At 36.8% G+C, this 9,037-nt stretch overlaps 1 protein-coding gene across 4 annotated transcripts in view; it reads left to right on the forward strand.

Moving 5' to 3' along the window:
- The window catches only part of Ac3 (Adenylate cyclase 3), a 145,336-nt gene extending 140,630 nt beyond the window's left edge, over positions 1 to 4,706 (forward strand). For all 4 annotated transcript variants that reach the window (XM_065224423.1, XM_065224427.1, XM_065224426.1 and 1 more), the window contains 5 exons: positions 1,886 to 1,958; positions 2,218 to 2,290; positions 2,371 to 2,679; positions 2,748 to 3,095; positions 3,157 to 4,706. In XM_065224423.1, coding sequence (XP_065080495.1) covers positions 1,886 to 1,958; positions 2,218 to 2,290; positions 2,371 to 2,679; positions 2,748 to 3,095; positions 3,157 to 3,747 — 1,394 coding nt within the window. In that variant the 3' untranslated portion in view covers positions 3,748 to 4,706. The remainder of the gene's footprint in view (positions 1 to 1,885; positions 1,959 to 2,217; positions 2,291 to 2,370; positions 2,680 to 2,747; positions 3,096 to 3,156) is intronic.
- Positions 4,707 to 9,037: the final 4,331 nt, after the last annotated feature.

Consider the following 9,037-nt stretch of genomic DNA (forward strand, 5'->3'; position numbering starts at 1 on the left):
TGTATGAAAGATCAAAAACGAATGGATGGATTGATAGACAATTCGCCTAGTCATTTCCTTGGGACAGTTAAGAATCCCCTTCCAACAACTTAATCAGCCAATTGGTCAGAAAATGAGCCATCCAACAGGAAGATGCCACAATGAATGGGGACAAGAGGCCACTCTTTATCCACGAAATGTTAGCAACAGGGAGTTGACATCTGCTTGAAATTTAAGGTGTTAACAATCGCAAGTTTTTCAAAGACCCAAAAGTAACTGTTGACACCACCGAATAAATATTGTAAAATATTTTAGCAATTTTCGGTGTATGTCGGAACAAAGATCTTAAACTTAAATTTCAATTTCATGCTGTTATTTAATTAATAGCTAACATTATTTAAAAAAAAAAAGTACATAGTTGGAAATGCTTAGCGTCAAATATTAGGCTTAAAGTGGTCATTTTATACGATAGGTGAGGAGATAGAATTGATAGTTCCGTTAGAGTACGGCAGTGTGAAAATTGTGTATAGAGAGTAGACAGCGAGCAAAGGTAAATTTTGAGGTACGAATCGGGTTGATCATTTCTATTACCAAACTTCCCCGTTGGTAGAGGCAACAATAGCTGCAATTTTCAAACCTATCGACTAGATGCTTGCGTCAGATGGCGACTTGAGTGTGAAACAATCGATAGAACTGTTTCCGCACATCGAAGGTACGTGAGCAAATTGGTGATCATCCCTTTTGCCAGTGTAGGCGTTGGAGATACCCCTCACCATCCTTACCAACGGGGGAGTTTGGTAAAAGAGATGATCAACCCGATTCGTACCTTCCTCAAAATTGACCTTTGCTCGCTTTCTACTCTCTATATACAATTTTGACACTGCCGTACTCTAACGGAACTATACTTTTATCTCCTCATCTATCGTATAAAATTACTACTTTATGTCTGATATTTGACGATAAGCATCTCCAACTATGTAAATCGTTAACTTCACGCATGAAGTAAAACAAACATGTTTAGTTAAAGTAATAAAAGTAGCCAAACTTAATAAAAATACACAACATCCGAAATGGCTATTTCAAAAACTTATGTACCCGAGTAGATCTGACAATGATATTTGGATAGTTAGCACATCATACCATGATTGATCAAACAATGTTAATTTTGGCGGCCAGAAACTGCAAAAAGTTTAAAAACTGAAGGTAGTCGTAACAAAAACCTATGTATATCTCGCTAGACTTATGACGTTGAAACTTTGTGTCTTGAGCAAAGTTTCATGAAATTCATAGTTCTTCAATTTTGCCGAAGACATAAAAAATTATCTTGTCATTACAAAAGTTGATTTTTCTAATTTTAATACTACACTAATGAAAAAAGGTATATAGATGTTTCAGAAGATACAAAATAACATTTCAAGAAACTTCTTGCAAGACACCTAAACGATAAAAAAAAACGACAAAAGGGTTTGACCGTATTTTTTTCAAAATGGTTCCACTGCCGGTGGTTAAAGACCTTAATCCCTCGATGGTTGATTTTGATTATCCCAGAGAATGCGGTGAATGATGAACTCCATCGACTGGTACAGACAGAAATTATCGACATTTTTTTTTGATAATAACGGTCACAGTGACACCATGAGGAAATTACTCAACCTACTCCGATAGTTCTTAATGGAGGATTCCGTTAAGAGGTTTGAAGTAAAAATGAAAAGAATCGAACATCATCGACTAACCATAATTTGACAGATCACCATCGAGAGGCGATTTACTCTGTTCCGGGACAAACATATAGAAGCACAAGCGGATAATAGAGGTCGTAATTCTATGTAAACATAAAACCATTCATTATTTCGTAGTATTCTCAAAGCTATGAATATTCAACATTTTTTCCCTCCCTTGGACGCAGCTATTCACTGTTACATCAATATCTTCCACCTGGACGAAGCATTCCGAAACGAGGATTCCGAGATAATGAATGTGTAAATGACCCACAAAGCTTTTATCAAACTTAAATCGACACAAACAAACACAGTACACAAATCCATTTCCAAATCCTGCTACACGTGCCGTGTGGTTTTTGTATGGTTTCGCAAACAAAATCCCAAACTTTTTGTTTTTTTTTTTGCGAAACCTCACCCCACGGCCGGCCGACGGTGGGAAAAGGTCCAAATTTCAATCCCTAATTTATTTTTCATTTCTCGCCTTTTCTCTACCTCAATTAACACCTCCATTTCACAGATTTCCCCTGCGATACACTCTGTCGGCGCTGTTGATTGCGGTGACGATAGCACTTTCTCTTCTGGCACGGCATGTAAGTACATAGAACGATGGGTCATTACCACAAAAAAAAAGATTCCACTCCAAGCCACATTTCTATTGAATTCCTTTCAGATCGACAAGGTGGACCGGGTAATTTTTATGTGGAAAACCGAAGTCAGCGACCAGAAGGAGCGGGCTAGTGACATGCGCCGACGTAATGAGGCCCTGGTGTATAATGTGCTTCCGATGCACGTGGCCGAGCACTTTATGGGCAACCGGAAGCGATCCCACGATGAACTGTATTCCCAGAGTTACGCGGAGGTGGGCGTCCTGTTTGCTAGCATGCCCAATTTTTCCGATTTCTACTCGGAGGAAACGGTAAACAACCAGGGGTTGGAGTGTTTGCGCTTTCTTAACGAGGTGATATCGGACTTTGATGCGGTAAGTGTTGCTGTTTGTTTGTTTGTCGTTGGGGGAACGTATTAATAAGAAAGTAAATTTTCCAACAGCTCCTCGAACTGCCTCAATTCCAAGATGTTATTAAAATCAAGACAATCGGCTCGACCTACATGGCAGCAAGTGGACTAAATCCATCGCGGATCGTTAAACCGGAGGATCCCATTTCGGTGCGTTGGGCCCATCTGGCGCTGCTAGTGGAATTTGCCCTGGAACTGAAGAAAGCTTTGCAAGGAATCAACGAACAATCATTCAACCACTTCGTACTGAAAATGGGCGTCAATCATGGCCCAATCACGGCGGGTGTCATCGGTGCACGAAAACCACATTACGACATCTGGGGAAACACGGTGAATGTGGCATCTCGGATGGAAAGTACCGGGAAGGCGGGTGCCATTCAGGTTAGTACTAATTTGGCAAGCACTGAATGTTGGTAATTTGTGAGGACATTTCTGAATACAGGTGACGGAAGAGACCTGCCAAATCCTGCAAACGTTCGGGTACACCTTCGAGCAGCGAGGTCTGGTAGCCGTGAAGGGTAAAGGTCAACTGATGACCTACTATCTGCAGGGAAAGGTCCCGAAGAATGCTTCACCTATCCTTCCGGTGACCACGATGGAAACCGTTCAGGAGGTCGATGAACCCAAAGAATCTCCACCGGCACTTCCCATCGGTTCGCCTGCCCACCCAATCACTTCGGTTTCTTCCAGTACTACCAGTCCCAACAGCGTTCGCCTAAATCAAGAATACGTAGAGATGAAGGTCAGCAGTACATCGAATACGGTTGCTTCGAACAAACACCATCAACAGCAGCCGCAGCAGCAGCAGCAGCAGCAGCAACAACTGAATTCAGAACACAAGCATCAGCAAGCGATCAGCACCACCGTGGTAAGTAGCAGTGAATCGAATTCGGATGGAGATACGAAACCACTATTCAACGGGGAAGCCGAGGAAGCCGATGTGAAAACTCCACTCCTAAACGATAAGAATAGCACAAATGCAAATCACTTTAGCGAAAGTGAGAAGGATGCACTGATAGAGAATAGTAATTAGGAAGCTTGCGGGTATTGTAGGTAGGTGGACTAAAAGAGACAGGTACAATAGGTAATTGTCGGGGCACCTGGTAGAAAAACTTTTATTTCGCGGTTCAAGAGTGAAATGTTATAACGCGTCACAGCCACCTACTTGCTTTTGTAACGATGATGTTGATTTTTCATTATTCAAAACTCATCCCTACCAATATAATAAGGATAATTTGGGGCCATGCAATAATTACGTATGAATATAATTGGAAATTTTCATAAAACATTTTTTTAGTCAAAATGAATGGAAGGCTCATACGTTTTCTTACAAGAGAGAGAGAGGGAATTTCAGAAATACCTCTTACGTAAGCATGAAGAATACAGAACATGTAAATGTTGTGGAGGAGGAGATGCGTTGGAAAAATCAAAAAAAAACTTCTGATGTAATTATTTCATGGTCCCTTTCCCCTTATAGCTCTTTTTCCCATAGGGAAAGACGGGATAAAACCGCAAGAAAATTTACTTTTTAACTGTGATACATATTAATGAGCCTGCGGCCAGATTTTTTTTAAATTTTTTTTTTTGTCTAATTGTTAATGTTTTTTCACCAATTTTTGGAATGATTAAAAACGTTCGAAACGCGTGCAAATAACCGTCACCAACGGGGTAAAAAGAACCATGACAGGGTTTTCGCCAACCAGTGCACAGATTGGACGTGAGAAGTGGCAAGTGAATGGTACCATGTTCCGATAGATCGCAATTCAATATCTTTGGAATCGGTCAAATCGTTACGGACATGTGGCCAGAACGAAGGGGCGAATTGAAAGAGTTTCTATTTCACAAATGTTCCAATAAATTCATTTCATTTACATTTAATCCATGGATATAGCCAGAGGGGAGTAGGAGCCTCTCTTAGCTCAGTCGGTAAAGGAGGTACTATAAGAGCTGGGTTCGATTTCCGGTCAAGTCTAGGAATGTTTTGGTTTGGAAAATGTCTCTACCTCCCTGCCACACGAAAATTCTACAGGCTTAGCTCTCAATTAACAGCTGTGGAAGGGCATTAATAACACTAAGTTGAGAGCATTAGGGATGTATTAAAGAAAAAGAATGTGCCAGGAAGAGTTACCTTAATTCAGTAACAAAAGTAATTTACTTAAATTTAGAAGGGGACCAGTGTCAAGCTAAATAATATAAACAAATTAATATCGACCTTGCACGATGTGCATGCAGCTTTACATAATTATGTGTTATGAGCAATCATTCGTGAAATTCGGCCATTTTTTATCTTGATTTTTTTTTCAAAATGGCAGCTTTTATATTATTCCATAAATCGTAGCATTAAAACGTCACTTTTGATCTAATTGCCGACTTAGACAAAGTTTTTAAGGTAAGTAAAATAATTCTGGAAAAAATATACACGGTGACTTTTTTAGTAATTTTGAAAAAATTAAAAAGTGTTGAAAACTGAAATATTTTAAAAAGTATACCTTCAATATTTATAATTTATTTTTTAAATAAACCTCACAAAAAATTCAATTTTTAGGAAAATCATGGACACTAAAAAATTGACACAAATTGTTGAACATCAACTTATGGTAATATTTTCCAACTTCTTGTTATCTAGCTTTTTATAAAATTTTGGCACAGTTAACGACTAAGAATGTCCCAAATATTATTTGTTGTGTAGACATTACATAAAAATCGTAATAGCAACAAGTTCAAATATTTGAACAACAGTTCTTGTTCGAAGATTTTTGCTAATTTTCAAGTGTGCACAGTTTCAAATATTAAAAAAGTTTAAATTTTTCATAAGCATTGTTTTTAATTTAAAAAATTCAGGATATGCTTTTTGAGATATTTGAGTTTTTAACATTTTCTTGAAATTCTTAAAATAAAAAAAATATGTTTTTCCCAGAAAGACTTCATTTTGTCTCAGACGTCATTTCAAGCAGAAGTGACGTTTTCGTTCTACAATTTATTACATGGCCGATTTTTTTTTTAAATGTGAATGATTTCCCGTAACACAATTCCGGAGTGATTTGAGATTTGGGAGTAATTGCTTTTGTAAACAAACACGTAAATCGCAAATTTCTCTAGAACCAAACCTTAATCTTGTAAAAAAATTATACCAAATGATAGAGGGATCATTCCTTTACCTGATAGTGTTATTAGATTTTGAGATTTGTTTGCGAATATTGGGCAATTGACGTGCTTATTTACAAATGCAATTACGCCCAAATCCGGAATAATGGAAATTTGAGAAGGTTGGGTTTTTTTTTCGATTCGTCATTTGGCGTGGAACTGCTCTGGTCTAACGAGATATAAGAATTTTGAAAATTATTATAATGCCACTAGAGAGAACGCTATTTAACTGAACAGGTTATGGTTATGTCATATTTTTGAAAATACTCATACTGTTGTTGTACTTACACTGAAACCGAATCTGAGGCACTTTTACTCATTCGTATATCGAAATTTCCAAAGCGTAGGTAACTCATGCGCTGTGTGACATTCGCTTTTAGAAATTTCTCCATGCGAATGAGTAAAAATGACTCACAACTGAGTAAAAGTGTCACACTCTCTGAGTTTTGCTTTCTTTTTCAGTGTAGAATTTTTTTTTAGAAATCTTTAACTTTAAAAACAAAAATAAGATCCAGGACAGTTATTTCCAATATGTTCAAGACTAAAAATAGATTTGAAGTTGTTGGACTTTGAAAATTTTCCACGATCCCATCTTTGAACACAAATATCAAGATTTTAAGCCCAGGCAGGAATGGCTGGAATTTTCAAGAGAATTACGATGAAAATTGGGATAATTCCAATGTAAAATAATACCAACGGAGTTCCAGAACATATTCTGCAAAGGATTTCATGGGTTTTGAGAGGAGAGCCTTAGGTAAATTCTATGGAGAATTCCAGTGAAACATTGAGAAGCATTGCACGGTAATTCTGAAAAAAAATCAATAGGGATTTTTATGAGTCCTGGGGAGTTTTAAGATGAAACCCAAATTAAATTTGAGCAGAATTCTAAAAAAATAATGAATATCCCAAGAAATTTTTTTCAACTCCAAGAAATTTCTGAAATTGAATGTCATGAATTCCAAGAGAATTGTGAATAGATTTTCAATGAAATCTTAATTTTAAGATTTTCAATCATATTTTTTATACCTCTACTATTGAGATTTTAAGCAAACAGGTCCACCTCCTTCTCATCAACATAGTTCCAAAGGAATTCAAAGAAGAATTTAGCTTTAAATAACTACGTTCCAAGAGCTTAGAGAATTCTGATGAGAACTTCTGGAGGAAAGAAATAGTTGATATGAGTAGAATTTATTAGGTAGGTATTTCCAGGGCTGTGGAGTCGGAATCGATGTCGTGGATTTAGAGTCGCACACATTTTTGAGCATAAGTAATCGGAGTCGGAGTTGAAGAAATAGTATCGACTACGATTTCGACTGTTATGAAAAAATAATTTGAAACTAAACCTAATTTAGTCCACGTGCATCTTTTTTGTCTCATGATCGATTCGATTGAACTTGAATGGCTATTACGAAAACTAGCATACTACAGTTTAATACGTTTAACTTTCAACGTTTTTTTTTTTTTAAATTTCCTGTTTCACATTAGCATGATTTAAAATATTAACTATTTTCTAAATGAAAACGGTGTATAAAGCACATAACAATTATATTCCAGTTCATTTTAATGTAGCAATCAAATGAGACAAAATGTAGAATTTAAAAAAATCGACCCATCAACTCATGAACCGGGGACCAACGGCTTTACTTCCCTTCCAACGGTTTTACTTTCGTGTTCAGAGATTTTATGCCTCAGAACATCCCGGCGGCCCAGTTGGCCAACTGGGATTGAACCCAGGCCTGCTGGGGTGAGAGGTAACCACTACACCACCGGCGTCGCTAACCTTTTTATTGCTGCATTATTGAAAGCATAAAAGGATTATTAAACATTGTTCAAAATCACTTTAGCAATAAGCAAAAATTACGCACAATTTATTGTTTTCGTTAACGATTGGGCTAATTTCATTAAAAGTTCGGTTCGGTTTTCAAAAAATATAAAATGATCAATTATGTTTGCATTTTGAATAGTTTTGAATAATTTGCAATGTTATGTTAGCGTTAGTGTTGTTATGATATACTTCGTAGAAATTTGCATCTAATGTTATTTCTACCTAAAGACATCTAAGAAATCGTCAAAATTCTGCTTATTTGGTTTATTATATTTCCAGAAATTGCAGGTTCAAACAGGATACTTAATAATGATGCGTTTTACTCAAATTGCTCAAACTTCATGCAGAATCAGCCAATCACGCTCGAAATAGTACCAATCATTTTTGAATACTTGTTCAACTCGCAGTCAAGGTTTTAGAAAATTTCATGAACATCCGGAATAATTACAGTTATTTAAACGTTTTCGAAGAACAAAAAATCACTAGGTGATATTATTTTGTCTGGTACTGTAAATCTAACTATACAACAAACTAATAACTTCTAAACCATGTATTTCAGCAGTTTTTGTAAAGGATTCTAAATATCTACCAAAGTGCCCTGACATGGAACGAACCACACATGAAGGAGGCTAGCTTTATAGTTGATCTACTGAAAACAAAATGAAAAGAATAACACTAATAGATGTGCTACTTTAGATTCTAAGTAGAGTAGAGAGCCTCAAAATTAAGCAAAGTTGCGAAAGGAGAACAAAAACTCAACCAAAAAAAAAACAACAACAAACGAGTGCACACGAAACGAACGAAAACGATGAGCATAGCGAGCGCGAACGAAAGCAAGCAAAGAAGCACTTTTGATATGTTTTGATGAGTTTTTCTATAAACAAGTAGACGTTTTTGTGATAAGTTTTTTTTCTCACTTCTAACCTTTTGCGTTGTGTAGTGCAATTCTATGCGATATTGCAAGAGCAAAAAAAAATTAAAAGACTGCCGTAAACTAAGTTTTACTCTACTCGAAAAAAAAAACATAAAGACAATGAACAAATAAGACATCCTTTCGTACCACTACCATCTTCCCTCATTTAATGCAAAACAGGAATGAAAAGAAAACTACCTAGTAGAACCACCCGGAGTTCTTTCATCCGTCATTCACCCATTGTTTAGCCATCCATTAAGGCACATTTATAAGTTCTAGAAGACGCGAAGTCAAACTTTGCAAGCATAACTTAAACATTGAAACTCAAAACGAAAACATTCCACCGAGCAAAGCAAACGTTCCCCGTGCTGTGGTATTCTCCCGGAGCTATTTCTCCCCGCACAGGAACAACCACGTAGACTAGATTTGTATGAGATGAAA

The sequence above is a fragment of the Ochlerotatus camptorhynchus genome, unplaced genomic scaffold, assembly GCF_037179485.1.
Source record: "Ochlerotatus camptorhynchus isolate MF236.1 unplaced genomic scaffold, CSIRO-AGI_Acam_v1.1 ptg000211l, whole genome shotgun sequence".
Taxonomy (NCBI): Eukaryota; Metazoa; Arthropoda; class Insecta; order Diptera; family Culicidae; genus Ochlerotatus; species Ochlerotatus camptorhynchus.